The 26,502-nt window shown below is 42.0% G+C and overlaps 1 protein-coding gene across 1 annotated transcript in view; it reads left to right on the top strand.

The window, feature by feature from the left end:
- The window catches only part of DNAH5 (dynein axonemal heavy chain 5), a 304,825-nt gene that overhangs the window by 213,428 nt on the left and 64,895 nt on the right, over positions 1 to 26,502 (top strand). The window contains exons 56-62 of the mRNA XM_055123648.1: positions 5,012 to 5,243; positions 7,324 to 7,438; positions 7,687 to 7,863; positions 12,705 to 12,908; positions 18,070 to 18,249; positions 23,114 to 23,251; positions 26,101 to 26,236. Coding sequence (XP_054979623.1) covers positions 5,012 to 5,243; positions 7,324 to 7,438; positions 7,687 to 7,863; positions 12,705 to 12,908; positions 18,070 to 18,249; positions 23,114 to 23,251; positions 26,101 to 26,236 — 1,182 coding nt within the window. The remainder of the gene's footprint in view (positions 1 to 5,011; positions 5,244 to 7,323; positions 7,439 to 7,686; positions 7,864 to 12,704; positions 12,909 to 18,069; positions 18,250 to 23,113; positions 23,252 to 26,100; positions 26,237 to 26,502) is intronic.

The raw sequence follows: 26,502 nt of genomic DNA, 5'->3' as shown, positions 1-26,502 counted from the left end.
TTTCTTGTCACTAGCCATACTTTGCAATTTATGTTTTCAGTTGGATCATTTGCTACATTAATGTTTAGCTGCCTGCCTAGACTGAAAACTCAAGTTCAAAAACCATAAAGCTCCATTTCAGCAACTAGCTGTGTCTCTACTTTTTATTTTAAATGAATTAATCAGATTGTCAAAATTCATTACCCTTAATTAATATGATTTGTATTTACATGCAGTTTTCTCTCAGCCAGAATCACCCTTCCCTTTCTCAAGATAGACTTTTTCCACTTGTTCTCTGAAGCTACTCTGGACATACTGATTATCCTTATCTTTCCACCCATTGTCCCTCAGATCAAGAATGCTCTATTCATTTTCTTTATCTTAGCTCCAAAGTTTAATTACAATCTGTCACATCCTTTGCTTTTCATGTAGTCATTTTGGAATTTAAAAAATCATCACTTTCATTGGATTTCTATCTCTATAGAAACAGTACATTATATCCTATACCTGGGCATTTGAACCTTTCAGACCTTTTGATAACTAGTAGATTTTTGTAGATATGCCTGAAATCTAGTAAGAATTTACAATCTGCATTCAACATGCATATTTAAACTTCTAGAAATCATGGGAGTAAATAGCTGTAATATCTGATAGCTCCTTCCTTTAAGAAATATAAGGAAAGTTGCTGGGAAAATCAAATCTACACAACAAAAGCTAACCTACCATTTGTTGTTTGTAAAGAATACCATATATGTTTTGGAAGAACTTAGTACACTGAGGGATTTAAGCATTAGTTATCTTTTTTGTAAAATGAGCAATAAATTTTGTAGAAAAACCATCATTAAAGTTGCTTTCAGGATATTGATTCTGGATTAAATTACTTCCAGTAACATCACTAGGGAAATCTGTCAGCCATTTGTGCTTATTTTTATTTAGATCACAATATTTTCTATAAAGATAATAATTATACTTTTCTAATGATCTAACTTCTACATTTTTATTTGTAAAAACTAAAATATGAATGACACATAAAAGTCTGTATATGCTTAATGCATATAATTTCCTAGGCTTGGAGGTAAGTATAAAGCTATGAAATTTTGTCACCACAATGTCAAAAATTGTCATCACGATCTGTGACCTACGAATATCCGTCATGGAACAGAGACATAGCACAGGGGTTGGGGGGGTTTCCTTGCATATGACTCACCCTTTTCCTAGCACCATATATGGTCTCGTAACACCACCAGAGGTGGTCTATAAGCACAGAGCCAGGAGTTGCCCTGAGCACTGCTGGGTGTGGTCCCCCTCTTTCCCCTGCAAACCCACCACCCTCATAACATCCAGAAGATAACTTGGAAGTTCTTTAGCGATTATAATGCTCAGAATCCTCCGTGAGCTGTATTATGGATTCACCACCAGGATCTCACCATTCTATAAGGAAGTGATTACCGGCGTAAAGAGAGGGGTTTGGCAGGGCAATACTATTTCACCGAAACTCTTCAGTGCCACCCTCGAGAACATCATGCGACGACTGGAATGGAAGGAATGGGAGTGAAGACAGACAATCGGCAACCACACCACCTCCACTTCACTGATGGCATAACACCATACATTAGCCAAGTGGCACGAATGCTGGCCGACTTTGACCGTGAGTGTGGAAAGGTCGGACTGCACTTGAATCCCATGAGGACACTGCTCATGAGAAATGGACTAGTTCCTGATTTGCTCTTAATGAAATGAACATCTCTGAATGCAGCAGTTGTGTGTACCTAGGTCGAGAACAACATGATGAACGAACTGGCACCTGAGCTACACAGGAGGAAGAGAGTGGTGTGGAAAACCTTCAAGAGCATCGAAGAAGTTGTTAAGAGGACCAAGAATCTCTGGCTCTGGGCTCATCTTTTCAACTCCACCGTTCTTCCTGCACTAACATGTGCCTCAGAGACCTGGGCCCTATGAAAAGAGGATAAGAACGCTATTTGTGTCTTCCAAAGAGGAATTGAAAGAGCTATGCTTGGAGTATTACGTTTCACTTAAGTGAGAGAAGGAATCCGGAGTTCCGATCTCCATCGATGATCGAGAGTCAGGGATGCTGCCTCATTTGCCAAGGCATCGAAAATCAGATGGGTCGGACACGTAATGCTATTTGGAGACGACCACTGAACTAGAACTGGTACTGACTGGATTCCACGGGATCTCAAAAGAATGCCTGACTGACCACCTACAAGATGGTCAGACTTCTTAGTCAAGACCATGAATGAATGCTTTGAGGCTCTTTGTGTTCCTGGAGCGAGCAGATGCATTGAGCTACACTAGCATGCGACAGGGATGAATGGAGACATTAACTGGTGCCCGCTCGAGCAAATTAATGAGCAATGTGATGATGCAGTGATACAAGTGATATAATGCTCAGTTTTGGATATTATTACTTACTATGAATCTAAAACTGTAATATAGGGAAGAGGTGCATACCTTGCATGTTACCAACCTTTGTTGGATCCATGGCATCAGATGGTTCCATGATCATCTTTCTGGATTCACCCCTGGAAGCCCCTGTTGGGTGTGGTCCTGACATTTACCCTCCCCAAGAGCCCCTAGTGATGGCCTCAGGTAACCCAGCACCAGAGGGTCCAACCAGAACTATATCCTCAGGCCTTGCATTGAACCATCATGCCAGTTGGCTGGGAAAGGGCAGGTGGGTCTACTTGCTGCTTGGGCACCCCTGTACTACCAGGAAGATTACCTGACAAGGGTATACTAGAGTTGGATGTGGTGTTGGAATGAGTGCATGAGAAACTCCTTAGCCAAATTTAAAGGTTAGAATGCAGCATCATTAACTTTAGGCACAGTGCTGTACACAGATTTCTAACTTGTTCATTTTATGTTTTCAAACTTTCTTCTTTTTGATTAATACCTTCTAGTTTTTCCCTCCCAGTTACACACTGACATCATTTCTATTCTCTGGTTCTCTAATTTTATCACATTAAATATGATACTTTTAATTATCATATGAAATGCTTTCAGATTTCTCATAGAAATGGGATCAGAGCTATTTGTCCTTCTGTTCTGTTTTATTGCAGCCAACACAATGCCCTCCTCCCCGATTTATCTCTGTTATTGCAAATGGCAGAATTTATGTCTTTGCAAAAGACTGAATAAAACTACATTCCATATGTACACCACAGTTTATTGATTCATTCACTACTGATGAATATTTGGCTATTGTGAAAGATGCTGCTGTAAATACCCATGTAGGGATCTTTTCCAGATCTTGAGTTCAGTTTATGTATATATATGCAGAGGTGAAATTGATGGATCATATGGTAGTTCTATTTTAAAATTTTTGAGGAATCTCCACACTGGTTTCCATGGTAACTGCACAACTTACATTCCCACCAGTAATGCAGGATACCCTGCTCTCTACATCCTGATCACAGCTTGTTGTTTATTGATTTTTTTTGGCATTAGCCGTCCTCAGAGCAGTGAGGTGGTACCTTATTGTGACTGCGATTTGCATTTGCCTAATAGAAATATTGAGCATCTTTACATGTACCTGCTGGCCACTTGTTTGTTTCCTTTAGAAAGATGTCTGCTGAGTGCCTTTGTCCATTTTATTCAGGCTATTTGGTGGCAGCAAAATTTTCCCTATGTTTCTGAGTGTCCAAATGCAAACTTCTTAAAATTAAAAAAATTATCTTTTAAAAAGCAGTTGCCTAACACATATGAGAACGTATGACTAGTCATTAGGTATCTTCATTTAGTGCCTCTCAATGTATCTTATCAGTCTTTGTGACCAAGCTGATGGTCTTATTATTTATATGGCTATAAGTATTGACCCACAATTATTCATAGTTACTAATCAATTACTAGTAGTAAAAATATATCACTAAAAATATGTATTTTGTGTGGATCTGGAGAGTCAGTACAGCACATAAGATGTTTGCCCTGCATGCAGCCGACCTGGGTTCAATTTTGGTGCCTCCCAGGGTCTGCTGAGTGCTGCTTGGAGTGGTCCGTGAGCAGAGAGCCAGGAGTAATCCATGAGCACTGTCAGGGATGGCTCCCAAATACAAATCATATTTTTCAAAGCATTCCTTCACAAGATTCCTTCCTCTCCTCCCTTTGTATTGGCCGCATTCACATTTGCATCTTGTGTGCATTGTTCAACTGCATGTATCAAGTTCCCGATGAGCAAAACCATAGACCATTTTCCTCCATCTAAGATACATACAGATGGTTGTGATCATTTTAACTCCGTTATCCATGACCCCAGTCAATTAGAATTGAGACCAAATTTTCTTTGACTTTTTCACGTTGCAAGGTCCCTCCTGGCCGTACCCGTGGCCGAGACACAGTCGCTGGTGATTGATGGGCCCTGGATCGCGACTGCGTCTTGTAATAGGAAATGCTGCACTCTAATCTTTCCCATGTTGGGTGCTGTTGGGAAGATAAAGGCCTCTGACAGATCTTTCCCCAACCTTTTTTAAAGGACTCCGTAAATTAGAATTCACCACGAACAGCCCAGCTGCCACTGGGAAGAAAGAAATAGCCTATTCATAAAAGAATCCAGCCATGAGCATGCCACGTGCCCAATGCACTTGGATCCTGGGGTCGCACAGGTTCTCAGTGAAGATAAATAAGTCCACAAAAGTGGAATTGTTAAATACGAGTAGCAGGTGGCCACCGAGGTCTCGGCTCTTTCTAGCGCTTCTTTCTCTATGTCAGCCGTGAAAACAGGCTGGCTGCTGACCAAGGCCTGCAGCTGCAGAGAAGCCGCTTTCTTGCTCCGGTCCCTGGAAGCAGGAATGGTGGTGATGCACTTCCGGTCGGTTCTAGTCCGGTTGTACAAAGGGAAAAACACCTTGTCTGGCTCCCTGGTCTGGTGTCCAACAGGCTGCGCCATCTCTACCTGACCGCGGCTATGAAATTGGCACGCGATGCTCAAGATATCTAAGCCTGAGAAAGACGCCAGCGAGGCTTTCAGATGAATCTCTCTTTTCATGACACAGGCTGCTGTTTTTATTCTCTCTAGTGTCGGAGCATTTCCTCTCCTCCTACGAGATCGACTGCAGCGCAGAGACTAAGAGGGAAGTGGTGCAGTGTATGGGCTCCTTCCAGGATGGGGTCGCGGAGAAATGCGTGGATTATTTCCAGCGCTTCCGACGCTCCACCCATGTGACGCCCAAGTCGTACCTCTCCTTTATTCAGGGCTATAAATTCATTTATGGAGAAAAGCACCTGGAAGTGCAAACTCTGGCCAACAGGTGGGTGTGGATTTCCAATCTCAAGAGACTTTCTAGAAGTGGCTCATCTCTGGGGCACATTTGCAGCGACTGGAGACATCCGTGTTGTTCTAATGGAGCGTCCCCTGGGCATCAAATGGGGACATGTTAAGGAGGCAGCTCAACATCCTACAGTGCTCAGGAGCTTCTCTCCACAACAATCTCCTGCTCCAAATGCCAGCCATGCTGAGCTTCAGAAAGTTCATTTCAGTCTCTTCAAAGGACCTTTGCAGGGTCTCTGGGGCCTTTATTATTGTGCAGCATGATGGAATGCTGCCAGCTTCTATATGTCTCCCATAAAGTTGGGTGCTCCAAGGAGAAGTAATAGATCTGAAAGCAAGTTGTGGCGAGGACAGATCTCCCTTTCTGCTCCCTCCTGTCCTTCCTGTCACCTTCTCTTTGACTGTCTAGCTAAGGTACAAGAGTGGGCTGGCTCTTCTGTTCACTGCACAGTGAATATACTCTTTCTCTGCTCTGTTCCAGATTTTCTTGCTCTGCCCTGTTCTCTCCTGAATACTTCTGTTTTCTGGCTGGATACAGCCAGAGTCAGCGACAGTTGCTACAGAAGGGACCCGTGGATAGAACTGAGCATTAAATGACAGTGAGGCACACAGTCCTTACATTACACGCTGTCAGGTTCATCAGCAGTTAAGCCCGTCAAGAGCAAGAGCCTGTTCTGATGGCTTTAAATTTATTTCTTTTCTTGATTCAAATTTACTCTTCTTTCAATTTCCTTAGTCTGTCTCAAAACATGTAAGTTATTTGTTTGCCTTCCTTCATGATGGGCTTCCATCGCTAGAAGTCTCTTATTATTGGGTTCGGCTCCTTTAGGCATGTTTCCAGCATGATACAGGTTCTGGACCAACAGCTGTTCCTTGTGTGATATTGAGTTGTTAGCAAGTTCGGTCTTCCCATGAGTGCTCAGTGAAGAGCAGATGGATTTCTGGTCTCAAATCAGACCTCCTGCATGAATGTCTTTCTCTGCCAAGCCCGCTTAGATTTCCTATGTGCATATACAGCAGCTCCTCAAGTTACCAGGTTTCATTCAAAATCATTTCATTATATTGATGAGAAAAAAAATCAATTCCCAGCAGAGCCACTGCGTGTGGAGTTGGCCTGGTCTCCCAGCACTTATGTGAGTTTTTCTCTCACATCACAAAGATGTGCAACTGAGGCTTATTGGCAGGGGGGGCGGGGGGGGAGACAGACACAGAGACAGAGACAAAGACAGAAGAGAGAGGGGGAGATAGAGAAGAACAGAAAGAGGGAGAGGAGAGAGAGAGAGGAAGAGGGAGAGAGAGGGAGAGAGGGAGAGAGAGAGGGAGAGAGGGAGAGAGAGAGGGAGAGAGGGAGAAAGGGAGAGAGAGAGAGGGAGAGACACAGAGAGGCAGAGAGGCACCCTGTAAACCCTGTAATAGAAGCTGCCTCAGGTTAGTTCTCACCTTGCACTCTGAGCTTCCATGATTGACCCTAAACCTGAAGCGAGGGTCTGGAAACAATAAATGAAAGAGTAAAGATTACTGTTTGAATATTGGAAGAGTTTGGGGTCTTGGTTTAAAAGTCAATGATGTTCTTATAAACAGAAATTTGCTGTAGAACTTAAGACTATTTGGTTTTGCTTTTGTTTTTTGCTTTTTGAGCCACACCCAGCGATGCCCAGGGGTTACTTCTGGCTCTGCACTCAGGAATTACTCCTGGTGATGCTCAGGGACTAGATAGGATGCTGGGGATCAAACCTGGGTTAGCTGCATGAAAGGCAAACGCCCTCCCTGCCGTACTATCACTCCGGCCCTAACACTGATGTTTATCAGTTAGTCTATGATAAAATTATTTTTGTTATGCCTCGTTTCCCTTACATGGCAGTTCTCAAGAACCTGTCAGTATTCAGTGAGGATTTGCTCTTTCCTCTTTCTTCAAAGGCTGTTGCTATCCACTTGCTGTGTCCTGTTTCTCCAAAGACCATTGTTACCCATGTTTGTAGGCCATATTTGGAAAACGTGTAGACAGTACTTGGAAAAGTACAACAAACTGTAATATTATTCTCTTGGGCTTTCAATCCTAGAATGAATACTGGATTGGAAAAGCTTAAAGAAGCATCAGAGTCTGTTGCAGCCCTGAGCATAGAGCTAGAAGCCAAAGAAAAGGAGCTCCAAGTGGCCAATGATAAAGCTGACATGGTATGTGGTCATACGTGGGCATCCAGACCTTTTTGAATTCCCACTTCATAAATGCTAATGACAAGCACATTTTCACTGAATTAGATCTAGGACTGCACAAAGTATTGATTTCCATTAGAGTAAAAAGACTGTTGATTTTATGTGCGAACACTAAGTGAACAAAAAAAAACCCCCAGAAAATCAGAAAGGCACATTTTCTGCTGGGCCTTTATTAATTTCTGATGAGCTCTTTCAAAATATTGAATTAGGTCTTGAAAGAAGTGACAATGAAAGCCCAGGCCGCTGAGAAAGTCAAGGCTGAGGTCCAGAAGGTGAAGGACAAGGCCCAGGCCATTGTAGACAGCATCTCTAAAGATAAGGCCATTGCCGAAGAGAAACTGGAAGCTGCCAAACCTGCGTTAGAAGAAGCCGAGGCCGCCCTGCAGGTATGTTCATGGGACGTTACACATGCTGAGTTTCAGGACCAAGGAGGCGACTGCAGGCTCAAGAGAAGAGCACTGGGGAAATCCGTTACTGCTTGGGACCACACCCTCTTCCCTGGCGCCGTGCCCGGTAACGTGCTCTGCTCTCTGCTGATGCTGTGTGCTCCTCCTCACCTCCTTCTTTCCACCCGAGGGTCACAGGCAGCGTTGGGTAATCCCATGTGGGAGTCCTGCCCGAGTGAGCACTCTGACATTGGGAACACCACGCCACGTGTCCACAATAGCATTTCCTGATTCATCGAGGGCCCAGGAGTATGTTTATAGAAGTCTCACCCTCAGGTCTATCTGAATTAGCCCAGTGAGTTACTGACCCAATGACCTAAGTGACTATTTGGTGCCAGGCATTGAGCAGGCTGTCAACATTTTTGTTTTTGTTTAGTTTCGCTTTGGGCCACACCTGGAAGTGCTCAGGGGTGCCTCCTGACTCTGCACTCAGGAATTATTCCTGGCTGTGCTTGGGAAACCATGTGGCACCCAGATGCCCTCCCCGCTGTGCTATCTCTCCAGTCCCCTCCAATAACTTCTTAATGTGATGTGTGTTAACAACAGAAATGGTGATATTAGGAAGTAGGTTGGGTTCTGGGAAATTATATTGAGTTTAGTAAAGTAGAAGGAGCCTGAAAAAAATTAGTTTAGTCCAGTTTTGATGGATTTAGTTTAAGATGATCTTGGACTCAACATCATTTTTACTTAATTATTATCTATCTACCATCTTAAGTTATTGACCCTTCCCCAGAAAATGACTGGGAAAATGGAACACTACTGATACATACATCTAAGTCATGTTATAATCCTCAGTTGAGCATTTATCAGTATTTGACAATGCTATTACTGCAATTATTATACCATTCTAAACTCACTGTCTAAAATGCTTCTAATAATTCTTAAAATTGTGTTTAGGTAACATGGCTGCAATGGTGTTAATGTTAGTCTTTAGTGTACAGAGTTATGGCACACCCCTCCCCTATCTAAATGCCTAAGACCTTTGACTGCTATGTTCATATGGCTTCTAGACCACCTCTTCCTTCCTAGCACCCAAGTCCCCTTCCTCCACTGCTTTGTGAGCTCAGTTCCATGGTTAAAGTCCAGGAATGTGCTCTCATTGGTTACTATTCATTCCCTTGCTTCGTTTCTTTACACATCACATGTGAGAGAGATCATTTGGTGTTTATCTTCCTTCTGACATTCCACATACCACAATCCCCCTCAATTCCATCCAGGTTATAGTGAAAGGCAAGATTTCCTCTTATAGACGAGTAGTATTAAATTGCGAATATGTAGCCCAATTTCTTTATCTGCTCATCATTCTTTATCCACACAGTTGGATTATTTACAGATTTGACTATTGAAATAGTGCAGCAATGAACCTAGGTGCATGATGCCTTTTGTGTTCTTGGCATAGGTTCCCAGTGGTAAAATTTCTAGGTTATAAGAACCATGTTGTAAAGTTTTTGGCAAAGTCTTCATACTGTTTTACACAGAGGCTCAACCTTGCCCTTATCGCCGGCAATGACCATGAGTTCCTTTCTCACTACACCCCCACCAACACTGGTTGTTTCCATTCTTGATACAGGCTCTTCTCATTGTTGTGAGATAGCATATCATCATTCTAAAGTCTTTTGGATCCAAATGACGTCATTAAGTTTTCTAAGCCAATGCACAAAATGAATTCCTCTTCATCTGAGATAATAACGACAGCATTCTCTTTCGTCTCTCCAGTTTTCCACATTTGGAACTCTTCCAGGGGCTGTACTTTTTCTAATTGTTTCTCAGTTCATCTTGCCAAGCATAAACTGTTCTATTTAGTCCTCACGCTACCCCAGACTCTCAGTACCCCAGAGTTTTGGCGTACCTCTTACCTCTCCATGAATGTTTTTGAAGTATTACTAACATGTGAAATGCTGTACACATGTAATGTGTACAAATCAGAGAGTCTGGAGTATTAATATCACCCCTCCCCCATTTTTGGAAGTTACTTTGATTTCACTGAGAGTCTCTGACAAAGACGAGTAATGATATTGTATAGATACCTTTAAACCTTTATTGAACTCATGGTCCTCACTGGTATTGTAGAAATAGAGCCAGTTGTAGGCATGTGGGGTCCTATTTAAGGCTTATATTTTCCCTAGATTTAAAAGGCTTGGCATTTCTTTTTATATTATGGCACATTTTCTGGTATTCTACTTGTTTAGCATTCCCTACCAGTTATATATTTTGCATACGTAAGTATTATTGCAAAATTCTGTGAGAACAGCCAGGCATAAAGTGATGGGCTGTGTGCAGGTGTTCTAAATAAAATTTCTTCACTGGTTCCACTTCCATTTTATTGGCTCTTTGTGAACTCTTAAAAATTTATACTAAGAAAGTTTTATGTACATACAAACCATAATATTTGACATTAGATTACAAAATCAGATACAACAAATAAGGTAATAGTAAAGACCACATTTTTCTCTCTTAATGTTGATCTGACTCAACATAAACATATCAATTATTTCAAAATGTTACGTGACTCTTATTGCTGCTTGATGAATAAGAAGTTGCATAAGAGTCCTATTGCTTTGTCTGCAGAGAAGAGATGAATCTAATACTTAACTAAATTGGGTGAACTTCAGAAATGCTCTTTCCCAAACTCCTTTACCTGGACACCTCATGTGACTGAGTCTGATTTCTTTGGACCTCCCCCCACCCCACTACCACTTTAAAGATAAAGTAAGACAAGCATGTTAAACTCTTACATCTTAGGTAGCTTAAATTGGACTGTATTTTAGTATTTTAGTAACTAAGTCCAGAGAAATTTCTGCCAGAAGTTGCATCATTGCAAGCTCGTACCTCTCTGCTACTTTATATTCCACATATGAGTGCAATCTTTCTATGTCTGTCTCTTTCTTTCTGACTCATTTCACTCAACATGATACTTTACATGTTGATCCACTTATATGCAAATTTCATGACTTCATCTTTTCTAACAGCTGCATAGTATTCCATTGTGTAGATGTACCAAAGTTTCTTTAACCAGTCATCTGTTTTTGGGCACTCCGTTTTTTTCCAGATTGTGGCTATTGTAAACAGTGCTGCAATGAACATAGCCACTAGTGTGACACAGGACCTCCTATCTCTTCATTCTCAGCAAAGGAAAACAAATTATCAAATGCTTCTTTTCTAGCAGGTCCGACTTTGGGAGGGGGGGAACTCCAAACAATAATAGTGAGTTTTTTTTGAAATATTGAATGTAATCAAAGTAAAGAGAAAGTAAAGTGAAATTTATCAGTTACACAGGCGGGGTGGGGGGCTGGGGGGATGGTGGGTGGGGGGAGGTTTACTGGGGTTCTTGGTGGTGGAATATGTGCACTGGTAGAAGGGATGGGTGTTCGAGCATTGTATAACTGAAACTTGAGTCTGAAAGCTTTGTAACTTTCCACATGGTGATTCAATAAAATAAAAAAAAAAGATTGACTGTAATTTCCCTCAGGCTACTACTTTTTTCTTTTTTTTTTTAGTAGCCATATCTTCAGTGAGGTCTGTCGTCTCCAGTTCTTTTTTTTTTTTTTTTGGGTCACACCCGGCAATGCACAGGGGTTACTCCTGTCTCTGCACTCAAGTATTTCTCCTGGCGGTGCTCGGGGGACCCTATGGGATGCTGGGAATCGAACCTGGGTCGGTTCAAAATCTAATTCCAAGTAGATTTTGTTTTTTCCGCATGCAAGGCAAATGCCCTTCCCACTGTGCTATTGCTCCAGCCCCCATCTTCAGTTCTCACCACAGATTATTTTTCACTTTAGATGCCTAGCTTTCATGAATGCTGGTATATTGTTCTATTTCTGATGACTAAGCTCAGTGGTTCACTTATGTTGTTGCCCTCTATTCTCAGAGAAATTAAAATCATCATCGAAAGGAAACATTGGTTACCTTCTTTTGGCAGAGGTCTACAAATGCAAATGAGAAGGAAGGTTTCAAGATCTGGGAGGGATAAATGTACATTGGGTGTCCAGTAAATAGGATTGAAGCAGATTCTTGTACTGAAATTTTTTTCAATACTTATTTCAAGATTTAAGAGAGAATCGTTGTTCTTACCCATGGCAGATTGATGTGACTGTTAAATAATTTACTCTATGAGAATGTCTGTACTAGAAATGTAATGGAACTTTTCTAAGAGCCTAGTGAAATTCGCATTGCTCAAATACTAGCATTTGAAGGTCAGTTTCCAGTGAAGGAACCTCTCATTATTCAACCTGTCAGCCAGCCCTCGGGCTGCCCCTTGTGCCAGGACACTGTGACTGGTCAGAGTCGCTCAAGAGACAGAGGCGGGATCTTGACCTATATAACTAACGAGCAAAATTCATCACAAATAATTTTTTTTTCTGGTTTAAATTCCTTATGTCCACTTAAGTGTTAGATACTTCTCTCTCCTTCCACCCCTCCCCTCCCCCTCTTCCCCTCTCCCCCTCCCTTCTCTCTCTTTTCTCCTCTCCCTTCCTTTCTCCTCTCCTTTCCTTCCCACATTGAAGGTGTTCAGGACACACTCCTGGCTCTGTGTTCAGGGGTCACTCCCAGTGGTACTTGGATGATCTTATGTGGTACCCAGATAAAGACTGAGTTGCCTGCATGCCAGGCAAGCGCCTTCCCCCACTTTGAAGGGCATTTTTCCACGGTTGAGATAGAAGCATGTAGAGATGAGGTTGGCTGGCCTGAATTTTTTACATGACCGTTAATGTTGCCTGTCCCGTTGCACTTCACCTTCCTGAGCTCGAATGCTAAGATGCTAAGCGTCTTCTCTCACCCAGACCATCAAGCCTTCGGACATCGCGACCGTGCGCACCCTGGGCCGGCCCCCGCACCTCATCATGAGGATCATGGACTGTGTGCTGCTGCTCTTTCAGAGGAAAGTCAACGCCGTGAAAGTTGACCTGGAGAAAAGCTGCACCATTCCTTCCTGGCAGGAGTCTTTGAAACTGATGACCGCCGGGAACTTTTTGCAGAATTTGCAGGTTGGTAGTTCCAGGATGATGGGCTCAGAGGAAACCCCTGACTTTATTGTGGCCCTTTAATAGCACAAGTTTCTTCAAAGGATCTACATATGTCACCTCAATTTTTAATATTTTCATCTTTCTTGGGGTGTCATTAACATTCGAAATGGTGATTGAGGTGTGTGATTTGATGTGATAGACATATGCATGTCTGCTAAGGTTATTAAAACTAATGAATGGTAAAATAACTTCAGGTCAATTAAAACATCCATCGCTCACGCAGTTACTGCTTCTTTTCTTCCCTTTTCCCCACCTGCTTTTTGATGTGTTAAGAACACATTAAGATAAACCTTCCTAGCACAGTTTAAGCATGCGATATGGCATTTTAACTGTATTTACATTGCTGTGCTTTAGGTCCCTGGAACTTATTCATTACATACCATTTACAACTTCATACCAATGTGCAGTGACATTCACCACATAACTGATGCTCTGTACCACTTCTCCATCCCTCCTCTCTGCTGCTATGACTTGGTCTATTTTAGGTTCCTTGTGTAAATCAGACCGCGTAGTTTATGTCTTTGGCTTATTTCACTAAGCATCAAGTTTTCTAGGTCTACTTATATTCCTAGGAGTAGCACAGTTTCCATCTTTGTTGACACTGAATAATATTCGATGGACATATTTTATATTTGTTACTTAAAAATCTCTTCCAAGTAGATTTTGTTCTTTCCGATGTAAGGCATTATAAGCACTAGGGCATTTCCCAACAGACTTGGTATATTATAGCACTGTCAGCAGCCTGTCTCAACAGAGACTTAAAAATCACTTTAAGGAAACAATATATATGTGCACAATGTTATATACACAGGAAATACAAGTCGATACATACATCTTTATTTTGTAAGCCTTGATCGTAATTTTTCTAGGGGGTGGAGGGTCTCCCAAGGGGTTCTCAGAAGGCCTGGTGACCCAACTGGAGATTCTTAGTCAAATGTTCCAAAGGTTCAATGCAAGATTGCAAGCAGGTGATGTTGCTTGGGCCCTGAGGCCCAGGGATTACCTGGGCAATGCTTGTAGGGATCAGGGGCTCCAGGAATCTACCGGCTGATGCTCAGGGGACCAGGTGGTTCTGTGGATCCAATCGGCACTGGCCACTGCAAGGCATATGCCATAACCTATGGACTGTCTCTCCTGCCCCAATAGTAATTTTTGAGCATGAATTTGCATCCATTAAATTTCATTATGATAATGCTAACACACAATAAAATGACATTTAATTGTACAGCTTGGTGAATATTTATATATGTAACTTCTTGTTAATGAGCACTGAAATCAAGACTATTTTCAGGACTCTACTAACCCCATCAGGAATCTCCCCTAAGGTAACTATTATTCTGATATTTATCCTAACAGACTATTCACCTATTTTGAAATTTACATATATGAAATAATGCCGCAGGAAGTTTTTTGGTGTGAATTCTTTCAATCAACATATCTGTGAGATTCGTTCTTATTGCACAAAGGCGCATTGCATCCTTTTTCCATCCATTTATAGTTTTTCAGTAGATGTGTGGCAAATGTTTAATGACTGGTTTGGGGTGGCAAAGAGAGTAAAAACTGATTTTAGTGTTTGAGCATTTCATATTTTAATCTTAAGAACTTTTTGAGGTGGGGGTATCTGCTGAGTAGTACTTGGGAAAGTATACTACTTTCTAATAATTCTTGGCCTGGCAATGTTGAGAATGGTCTCCAGGACACACATAGCATGGTCAGAGAGATTTTTCAGTTGTTTGGGGCACATGACGGCCGGGGTTCTATCCCTGATACCACGTGTGGTCCCAGCACTGCCCGGAATGACTGTTGAGCAATGAGTCAGGTAAAGCACCTGAGTATTGCTGAGAGTGGGTTACAGCACACCCAAATCAAAACACACCTAGCTAAAGGTGATCAAATAATTAGAAGGCAATGGGTTTTCACTGTCTTTTTTGGCTACATGTAAAATCTGTGTCATTTTAAGCTTTCTGTAATAAATCTTAGTAAAATTCTATTGATTTACCATTGGTTTATAGTATTACATAAGTTTGGAATCACAGTTTCAAATCTTCTTATCTGTATAAGTTTCACCTTACCCCTCACCCAAGATTTAGTACCCTCACAGTATCCAAGTGATGCCTCTACCTGCTACCCCTTCCTCTTTCCTTCCCTTCTGTAAACCCAACATATGGTTACAGATGTTATATTGATTGTATTTGTTTTTTTATTTTCACCATTTCTTTATGTTCCATATATGAGAAACCACCCAGTATGTTTCCCAGGTTCTGACTTTATCTCTTAACATAATCACCCCGGTTCCCATCCATATTATCATAAAAAAGAGTCCATAATTTTTAATAACTTAGTAGTATCCCATTGAGCATATACTGCAGTATCTTTATGCACTCATTTGTTGATGACGTGGAGGTTTCCGTGTTTAACCATGGTGAGAAATGCTGCTATACACTTGAACTCCCAAGCATGTTTGTGTTTAACATCTATTTACAGATTTCCTGAAACTCTAACTGAAATTTCTCATGAGCTTGTATGAACACTCACCAGTATAAAACATGGTAATAGGCTTGAATTTGTTTTTTGTACTGTGGGTAAGATTTTGCTTTGTTGCTAGTTATGGCTTTGAAAATAAAGTCCAAAAGCAACAACAACACATGAAGTCCAATGAATATTGTTCTATAGGTAATTTGGTGGGTGTGTTTGCGTTCCTGTTGAAGACTCAGGAGTGGAATTTCTGACTATTAGATTATATGTTTAATTAACTTTAGTAGATTTTTCTGAAGAGTTTAAACATAGTTGTATACAACAATAGCTGTCTGTAAACCACTACCCTCTTCTATGATGGGAGTGTCTGATTATGTGTTTGATGACAAATGATGTGGGGACTCTTGTCACTTCATGAATCTTCACAATTCTTTGATTAAACATCTCCTCTTGAGGTCTCCTGACCATTTGAATATTTGTATTACTTTATAAAATATCTTTACATGTAAAACACGCATCATTTGTCATTAAGCATTCCCAGACATCTACCCTGACATTCTCCCTTTGTTGTTCATTCTATTTATGATGCCTTTTGATGAGCAAACATTAAATTGAAAGCAGTCCGGTTTATTGATATATTTGGGGGGACACGCGCATGTGGTGGTGCTCAGGGCTTACTCCCGCCTCTGTGCTCAGGAAATTACTCCTGGCCAAATTCTGGGTTTCCAGGCTAGCTGTATGCAAGCCAAGTCCTTCCTTCTGGAACTCTCCAGTCCTCAAGTTTATTGACATTTTAATAGGGATTTCTGTGTTCCATATGGGGAATCTTTGGAGCAGAATGAATTCTATTTTCTTGCCGCGCTTTTTATGTTTGCATCTGAAGATAACTAATTGGGATTACCCAACCAGTATCCATTTCCCAAGCTCCAGCATCACTTGATTTTTTTAATTCAAGGTTGCCAGTGTGTAGCTGGCAAAGGCAGCCCCTCAGAGAAGGCTTGTGGAATTAGTGTGCTGGACAGACTTTCTCAGGATAGTAGAACTATGAACTCCTGCCATGAGAGCCATGGACAAGGAACATCAGGTCATTCAAGTGATGGGGAAAGGGGACTTTGCTTGGAGGAGTTGAGATGGCAGTGGTGACAGAGGATACCCAAAACGTTATCACGGGAAAATATGGTAATGGAATTGAACTTGAATTTGAATCCTGGCAAATAACTAGGCTCCTGCCATATCTACCTACTGGTAGATCCACCTTCTAAGTGTATCTGGTCACTTCCATCTCTGCATTACTCCAAAATATTATTTTCCCTTTTTCCTTCTGGCTTCATTCCTTCTCACGCCTCAAAGAAGTAATTTGCATTAAAATAAGTCTGAGTGAGGTTGTGTTCTTCCTTGCATCATGGATGGCCTCTGAAGGCTTGTTTCACTGAATGATTTATTTAGGTGCTAGATTTCTATTAAAAATTTTTTAAGTTAATCACTGTGAGATCTGGTTACAAAGCTTTCATGTTTGAGTTTCAGTCATACAATGATTGAACATCCATCCCTCCATCAGTTCATAATTTCCACCACCAATGTCCCCAGTATCCCTGCCTCCCTCCCCAACCTTCCCCCTGTCTCTAGGGCAGACAATTTCCCCATACTCTCTCTCTTCTTTTGGGCATTATGCTTTGTACTACAGATACTGAGAGACTATAACATTTGGTCCTTTATCTACTTTCAGCACACATCTCCCATCCCAAACGATCCCTCCAACCATCGTTGACTTAGTGATCCCTTCTCTACTCCAGCTGCCTTCTCTCCCAGCTCATGAAACAGGCTTCCAACTATGGAGCAATATTCCTGGCCCTGTCTCTATTGTCCTTAAGCATTCTCTTTAAGGTGCCCCAAACACTTCTAAGAGGTCTAATTTCATTGTGTGCTAAGTCTCTAGTTATGTGAGAAGGCATTCTTCAACCACTGGTGCTATTATTTTTTAGATAATTATCTTGCCAGAAGGTAGGATTCTCTCCCATTCTTGATACTTTTATGATTAAAAATTAATTCAACACCCTCAGGCCTATAATCAAATTATTATCTTTTACATTTTAGGCAAGCTTAATAGAATATCTCTCTGAATGTTTTAAGCATTTAGTTGCTGCTAAGTGGTAAATATATCAGGTCCTTTGGCTAAATGTACCTGTGCATATTTGCTTTTCAATATTGATTCTATGCATTAATAATTTAATTATTTGGGGCTAATGACATAAAAAACTTTCATTTGGAAATTTTATAACTATGTAATGTTCATTTCTAAAATCATTTACTCTTTCTCAGGACCAAAGCAAGATTTTTATTTTTTAGGGTCAGATGTAATTTAGCTGAATTCTTTGTTGTTTCTCTTTAATATTTTGTTTAAATTTTTTTATTATCAATCACCGTGAGATACACAGTTACAAGATTTTTCATAATAGGGTTTCATCTATATAATGTTCCAACACCCGTCCCTTCACCAGTGTACATTTCCCACCACGAGTGTCCCCAGGACATTTCCCTCACATCCTGAACAAGATCACAATTCAGTTGTTTCAGTGGCATTATAGGCAGAATGTATGACTTTATGGAAAGTAATATTTTGTCTTTATTTTGCTTCTTTCTTCCATAGCAATTCCCCAAAGACACGATCAATGAAGAAGTGATCGACTTTTTGAATCCTTACTTTGAGATGGCAGATTACAACATTGAAACTGCGAAGCGTGTGTGTGGGAACGTGGCCGGTCTCTGCTCCTGGACTAAAGCCATGGCTTCCTTCTTTTCTATCAACAGGGAGGTGTTGCCTCTGAAGGTGAGTCCCCGTGGAACTGCGTCTGCAAGCAGTGTCGGTGTCAGTAGTCTGGCCTTTCACAAAGCACGAGAAACTTTGGCCTCTCTTGTGCTCAGGTCTATGGGGGAAGGCCACTGGCAGAAGCTTCTTGGCTCTCTGTCATCCTACTCCACTCTTAGAGGCATGAGCCTCTAAGCATGAACTGTCTGCGAGGGTGCTCAGCCCATCGGGGCTGTTAACTGGTTCTCTTTCATGATGCCAACTTGGAAAAATCCCAGAGTCCTCTAACCTAGGGTCTGACTGGCTAGTGTCTAGAATCCCCTGCCAGGGGGTCCTCTCCCTGAGTCAGGGAGCACCATAGAGAGCGGGGCTGAGTGGGTCGCCAGGCATAGCCCTGTCCTCTGCTTGGTTTCTCTGGAAAGAAACAGCACCACCAGTTACCCAATGTTATTTAAGAATAGACAGTTGAAGATCCAGAGTAATAGCCCAGTGGGGAGGGCATTTGCTTTACACGTGGCCGAGTAGGGTTGGATCCCCGGGTTGGGGACCCTTTGGGATATCAGAAGAAATTTCTGAGTGTAGAGCCGGGAGTAATCCCTAAGCATCACCTGGTGTGACCCAAAAAAGAAAAAAAAAAGAATATGTATTTGAGTAACTATTTCTTTTCTTTTTTTTAACTTCATAAATTAATTAATTTATTTATTTTCAATAATTTATTTATTTTTTAATTAGTGAATCACGGTGAGGGTACAGTTATAGATTTATACATTTTCATGCTCATGTTTCCCTCATACAATGTTCGAGAACTTATCCCTTCACCAGTGCCCATTCTCCACCACCAATAAACCCAGCATCCCTCCCACCCTCCCCAATCCCATCTCCCCTCACCCCACCCTGCCACTGTGGCTGGGTATTACCTTTTGTTCTTTCTCTCTAATTAGGTGTTGTGGTTTGCAGTAGGGGTGTTGAGTGGCCATTGTGTTCAGTCTCTAGTATACATTCAGCACGCATCACCCTTCCCCTGCGTGACCTCCAGCCACATTTGAGTAACTGTATTTCTAAGTTCTGTTTGTACTCACTCCTTCACCATTCACCAACACCGTCTTCTTCGATGGAGAAGCAAGAGCATATTAGAGAAATGGAGTACCGACTTCTTAAAAATCACACCTCATGGCCTGTGTTGCTTTTCCCGCCTTTGGTAACTCTTGAGTTCTCTTAAGCAGCAACTGAAAGCACTTATTCTTAATAAAAACTCAAAGAATTTAATTCTCATGTTCAAATAACCAAAAGTTAAAAGAAAGTCGGGATAGATTTGCAAGTCCCATTTTATCATTCAGTGTCATTTATTCAGTGGTCGAGCCCATTAGAGTTGTACTTAGGGCAACTTAAAGAACAAAGAAATTCTCCATTGGGCTTGAAGAATCTGAGAGCAAATAATTGATGTTCTCCCACCTGACATGAATCTTAACCATTGGAAACTCTAGCATAGTTAAAAAGTGAGCATCTGATATGAGCTGAATTATAATCACATTATTAGATGGAAACTACAGGATATACTTGGAAATTATTTCCAGTGGGTGAGCAGATATAGAGCCTTCAAGGGAATTGCAGTTGAATTAATGATCGGAAGTTTTTATGTTGTCTTTATGATCAAGAAAATGAGCTAGAAGCAGCACAAAACAATGGTCATTTGAACAAGGGTTTTCTTTTCTTTTTTATATATATTTTTAATGCGGGTAGGATGTTTGCCTTGCACTTGGCCTACCTGGGTTCGATTCCTTCGTCCTTCTCAGAGAGCCCAGCAAGCTACCGAGAGTATCCCGCCCGCAAGGCAGAGCCTGGCAAGCTAACCATGGCATATTCGATATGCCAAAAGCAGTAACAAGTCTCACAATGGAGATGTTACTGGTGCCCGCTCGAGCAAATCGATGAACAACAGGACGACAGTGCTACAGTGCTATATTTTTTAATGAATCACCAGGAAGTATAGTTACAGAGTTACAAACTTTTGTGATTACATTTCAGTCATACAATGATTGAGTACCCATCCCTCCACCAGGGCCCATTCTCCACCACCAATGTTCCCAGTGTCCCTCCTGCCACCGTCACCCCACCCCCCACCCTGTGGCAGGCACGCTCCCTCTTACTCTCTCTCTCTCCGTTAGGGTGTTGTGGTTTGCAATAGGGGTAGTAGGTGGCCATCATGTTTGGTCCATAGTCTATTTTCAGCACGCATCTCCCACCCCCAGCGAGCTGAACACGGGGTTCCTAAGAATAATAAAGGCTCTCTTCCTCTGTCCTGGTCATGTCAGCATCCATTGAGTCTCAGGACAACCACAGTCCTGTGGTAGGAAATGAAGGAAATGCCATCCAAAGTGCACATTTTCTTTTACCCCAGGACTTGGTGCTTCTCTCTCAGGTGTTCTGTCCCGGGATTGCCCTCCTATAGTCCGAGCACCGGGAACACTCAGTGTGTCAGGCTAATGTCAGAGAACAAGAGCTGTCACACAGATCATGTGGGCTCACCAGGCCGGGAGCAGAGGTTATCCTGGAGGCCAACATGGAGGTGGAGACTCAGCTCTTCCTGATTCCCACCATCCCTGGTTCCTTTAACGCAGACTGCTGCTTCCCTAGTTGGGGGCCAGTACACGCCCTTCAACACTATCCAGTAACTGTTCTTTTCATCATACAATCCCTGCAGACTGACAGAGTGACTTCTGAGAGGGAAGGAACATGATCCTGTTCATTCTGTATCACTGTTGTCCTGTTGCTCATTGATTTGCTCGAGAGGGCGCCAGTTACGTCTCATTTGTCCCTGTCTTGTTCAGAGTCAGGGGAATGAGGCCCATTATCGTTACTGTTTTTGGCATATTGAATACACCACGGGTAGTTTGCCAGGCTCTGCCACGCGAGATCCTCTAGTCAAATGAAATCAAATGAGACTTCCCCTCGAAACACTGTGAAAACCAAACAATATCAGGCCACACGAGCAGGATTTTTTATTATGTGCCAGATTCCAGACTTGGTTTTTTTGAAGATGTTATTTCATCCTCTTTTTATCTCTCTCTGTCTCCCTCTGTCTCTGTCTCTGTCTCTCACTCACACATACACCCACAGATGCAGTTAGGCTTGAAGGCATTTATGCCATTTGGTTATCAATGTTTTAAGCTTCACTAAAGCAGCTTTTTTTTCTTTTTCCTGAGTAATGTTCGAGGAAGTATTCACCTTTGCCTGTGACAGTTTGACATTCATGTTTACATTAGTGAGTTGTTTGGCACAGGAAACTTGTTTTTCTCCACATTTAGGCCTTGGTCATAGGCAGAGCATAGAGGAGAGGTGAAAATAAATGGCCCATGAGTCAGATGCTTTTGAAAGTGCCTTTTAAAAACTGCTTTTTTTTTTTCTTCGCCTGTCATTGGTTCTAGTCCATTACTGGAATTATTGGACCCTGATTTTTACCTGAAGAAGTATTTTTTTCCCACAATTTGGAAGTCTGAGTTTTTCTGCTAGAAAAATAATTTCTCAAAATTTAAAAAAAATAATTAAAAAAAATCTCAAACAACTCACAAAGAATATAGATCTAGTAATGGATTTCTCCATTAAAGTTAATTTTGACATTTCATAAATTTAAGAGGCAAGCATTTAACTTCAACGTAGAAAAAGCAATCTGGCTTCCTGGGATCATGTTCTACATCCTTTTTGCTAATATTGTTTTTGAGTATATTTTTAAAAGATAATTTAATAGTTTCCTTAAAATCTTTTTTATTGGTCATAGCTAAAATTAATCAGTTATTTTTAACAGGCAAGCACTATCTGAAAACTATAGGCCTGACAACAAGACCACTGACAATTTACCCACAAACTTAGATATTTATGTGAAGAGAATACTTTGGTCTCATCCTTTATTTTGCCTAACTTCCTCCTCAGCAGTGATGAAATCTCCAAGGCAGGTGATTTCAAATATCCAGTTCTTTTTTTTTTCTGCTGTGCTTGCTATCGCTATATTCTGTGATTTACCTGTATGTACTGAATTTTGCGATGTTATAGAGATTGGCAAACTGCAAACCAGGGATCCAGTCGAACACTATTCTCTGCCCCCTTCCTTTGTCTGGCAACTCACTGATTAAAAAAATAAAATGCTTTTTATTTTCAAATGATTTTTAAAGAATCATCTAAACCTGTATCTTGGTTTTGCCTATTGGGACCCCAAACCAAACATACCAGCACTTGATGACAAACAAAACAAAATGAAAGCTAACCTGCGAATCTTAATGTTCCACTTTTCCAGATCTCACCGAGGGTCGCCTTCATACTTGGCGTTACCTTCACGAGGTCTGAGAAGGGGCTGGGGAGGCACAGAGAAACGTGTGCCAGGACCAGGAAGATTGCCCCGTGGTTGGAAGCCTGGATCATGAGCTGGGGGAAAAGGCAGCTGGGACGGGGAAGGGATCACTGAGTCAATGATGGTTGGAGGGATTGTTCGGGATGGGAGATGTGTGCTGAAAGTAGATAGAGGTCCAAACGTGATGGCCTCTCAGTACATATATTGCAAACCATAATGCCCCAAAATATAGAGAGAGTATGGGGGAATTGTCTGCCATGGAGATGGGGGGGGTAGAAAAGGTGTGAAGGGGGAATTCTGGGGACATTGGGGGACATTGGTGGTGGAGAAAGTGCACTGGTGAAGGGATGGGTGTTTGGTCATTGTATGATTGAAACTCAAACTTGAAAGTTCTGTATGTGTATTTCATGGTGATTCAATAATATAAACAAAAACCAACCAAATAAACAAATAAGTTAAAAGGAGGGCGTGAGCGGGTGCCGTGTTCTGACTTGGGCCCCGTGTCGGTGCCCTGCCCGTGTCTAACCTGTGGGTTCTGCACAGGCCAACCTGGTGGTCCAGGAGAATCGCCACATCTTGGCTATGCAGGATCTGCAGAAGGCTCAGGCTGAGCTGGACGACAAGCAGGCGGAGCTGGACGTGGTGCAGGCCGAGTATGAACAGGCCATGACGGAGAAGCAGGTAACTGACCCCTTGCCTGGGCTTGCTGCTGGGGGGGGGCAGTGCTCAGGGCTTACTCCCAGCTTTGTGCTCTGGGATTACTTCTGGTGGTGATCAGGAGACCGTAGAGGTGTCTGGGATCAAACCCAGGTCAGCCTCATGCAAGGCAAGGGCCCCTCGCCTTACCCTCCCCCCCATGATAGCCTGAATCTTTATTCCTGCCTTTCTCAGCACATGGAACACGATCCAGTCTCTTCTGTTAGTCCATTCCCTTTTAGGAGTCCCAAGGAAGGAATTTAGGTAAACGTTTCTGTTTTGCTGTTGTTCAGAATGAATAATAGTTCCTCTTAAAGAGAAGTTTACTAAAGGGAAAATGAGCTTTTAAGCCACTTAAAAGAAGGAACCATATATTGCCGACTTGGACTTCTCTACTTTAGGGCCTGCTAAAGTTCTACTTCCTCGAACCTGCTGAGGAAATGAACAATGTGGCAGAAAGAGTTGACATTAGCATGTATGACAGCCTCATTTTAGTAGGCTTCTGTTTGAGCACTTTTGCATGACTTCATTCACTTTCTCCTCGCTTGGTTTTGAGCATCCATAATGCTTGTTGGCAAACAATCACAGGACCACACAGGAAATGCTCCATAATGCTTTGGCTCTCCCTTTAAACCTGAAGTTTGGCCGGAGTTATTTTTTTTAATTAAAAAACACAAACAGCCCAACAGACTCTTGACTGATTTCAATACCCAGAAATGCACAACTCTCAGAGAGCTCCTGGCGTATCCAGGGGCTTAAGGATCCCAAGTCCTTGGGTAATTAGGGAGCCTGCTGGCATATCTCCGAAGTCCTGTGCAGTCCAGTCTTTCCTGCACAGAGTCTGCTTGCTGGCCCCGGGGACAGCTAGACATCTTCTGCAGTTATCGTGAACCCAGCCAGGTCACAGAGACCAACCTCTCCCTCCTGGATTACCAGACACTTGCAATCCCAAAGGCTTTGGGATTGCACCTAGCAACGCTAGCGGAGGGCAGGCTGACATTCCTTATTTGGCTTAATAGGAGTAGCATTTCAGGAAGTCCTCTTAAGGTTAAAATGATATTTCCATCTTTTTGGTTTTTGCTCCACACCTGGCAGTGCGTAGTGGCTACTCCTGGCTCATTTTGGCGGTGGGGTCTGTGAGGGATGTTTTTGGCAAGAGTTGAGAAAGAGTTGCGGTGCTAGGGATTAAATCCAGGCCTCTTGATGTTGAGCTACCTCTCTGGCTGTGAAATTATCTCTTTATATGGAACGTTTATTTGAGGTGTAGACAGAAATAAATGTCTCCTAATGCTTCCTTCTGGCGTTTTTCTTCTGAGGGAAAAACCAGCACCCATATCTGGGCAGTAAAAGAGTGAGGAAGTATCTGGGAGAAAATCAGAGCTGTGGGGTTTCTGCATGAGCTCAGGGTGGGGAAGGGAAACTGAGGAGGCTAGGATTAATTGCATACATTTCTTTTGAGAGATACTGTGCAGGGTTATTATTTCAAAACAGTTTGTGTTCCTTATGGAAAACTCACAAAAATACTTTGCTCTTCATAATTTAATTTCTGAACATATCCCTTGATTTACCTGTATTTTCAAGTCTATTATTAACATAACAGATCACTGAGTATGTAAATTTAAATTTTGACTTAATTACATATTGTGAACATCTTTTGCAATTATAAACATTTCCATGAGGTGATTTTTTGACTTCAGAATGTTCTTACTCAACGGTGCCCTGCAATTTAATTCGATAATCCTATATTATTGGATAATTAGCGTATTTGCATGAACTTTCAGTGAATGTTTTTTTGTTTGTTTGGCTCTTGGTTTGGGGGCCACATCTGGTGGTGCTCAAGATTTAATCCTGACTTTGTGTTCAGGGATTACTCCCAGTGGAGATTGGGGGACCATATGGAGTGCCAGGGATTGGACACATGCAAGGCAAATATGCTATCGACTGTGTTATCTCTGGCCCAATGTTTTTATAGTCATTGAGTCTTTATCCACATCCATTATGGTGTCATAAGTATTACTTATTTAGTTTCGCTTTTTAGTAATCGCTGTAAACAGAAGTAGAATCACATGTTTCTAAGAACCAAGCCCTAGGTGGTCTCAGTTATAGAGGGAGAGGGGGACCAAGGACATTTGCTGATAGGAAGAGCAGGGAGGGATTTTTCTGAGATTAAGGGCACCAGAATAGCCTGATTACACCAGCACACTTTGAAAAAAATCTCCAGTTTCACCTAACTTATAGGAGTCATAGAGTTAGACTATGTAATAACGATGCTAGACCTTTAACATGAAAAATAATCTTAGCTTGGGACTGGAGCAATAGCACAGCGGGTAGGGCATTTCCCTTGCACGCGGCCAATCCGGGTTCGATTCCCAGCTTCCCATATGGTCCCCTGAGCATTACTAGGAGTAATTCCTGAAGAGCCAGGACTAACCCTTGTGCATTGCCAGGTGTGACTCAAAAAGCAAAATAATAATAATAATAATGCTCTTAGCTTTAAAATGGTATTATTTTAAAAATATACTTTGTATTAGAAAATATTAGCAGTTCTGCTTATATTTATTTTTTTGTTATAGAGGAGTGTAAATGATAGAATTTTTTGACCTCTCAGTTCATAACCCTGAAAAGTTCAGAATACCCCAGGTGGAATCCAGGTTCCAAGGATTGGGTGGACCCAGGCAAATGGAATGTGTGTTAGGCATCTTGAAGTACACGACTCATGTGTCACAGAGAGATAGAGGATAACTAATGTTTTTTAAATGACATTTTGGTGTTGGACATCATATTCATGTAAACTGAAGGTTTTTTCCTTTCTCCCGATGACGGTTATTTTTTAGACTTTGCTGGAAGACGCAGAGCGATGCCGGCATAAGATGCAGACTGCCTCGGCCCTCATCGGGGGCTTGGCGGGAGAGAAGGAACGATGGACGGAGCAGAGTAAAGAGTTTGCTGCACAAACCAAAAGACTTGTAGGTGTGTAAGGTCCACGGTTCGTGAACTGGAGTGTGGGCTGTCATGGGGAGTCAGCACACTTAAGCTTGGAGCACAATACAAAGCCGCCGTGGACTCCCTCAGACCCGCTGTGTGTATCTGCGTCCCCTGCGTGGGGCCTGATGGTCTGGCATTGGGCAGTTCCTGTTGGGTGTGTTCATGATCTTTCACTTTTCTGAAAAGGGCTTTATTTCCATCAGCATTATGTATTTTCGTTCTGCAGCAAATCGTCATGACTCATGATCCAA

Source organism: Sorex araneus, chromosome 1 (assembly GCF_027595985.1).
Source record: "Sorex araneus isolate mSorAra2 chromosome 1, mSorAra2.pri, whole genome shotgun sequence".
Classification (NCBI taxonomy): Eukaryota; Metazoa; Chordata; class Mammalia; order Eulipotyphla; family Soricidae; genus Sorex; species Sorex araneus.
Note: the sequence above shows the minus strand (reverse complement) of the source record. Positions and strands in the feature narration are given on the sequence as shown.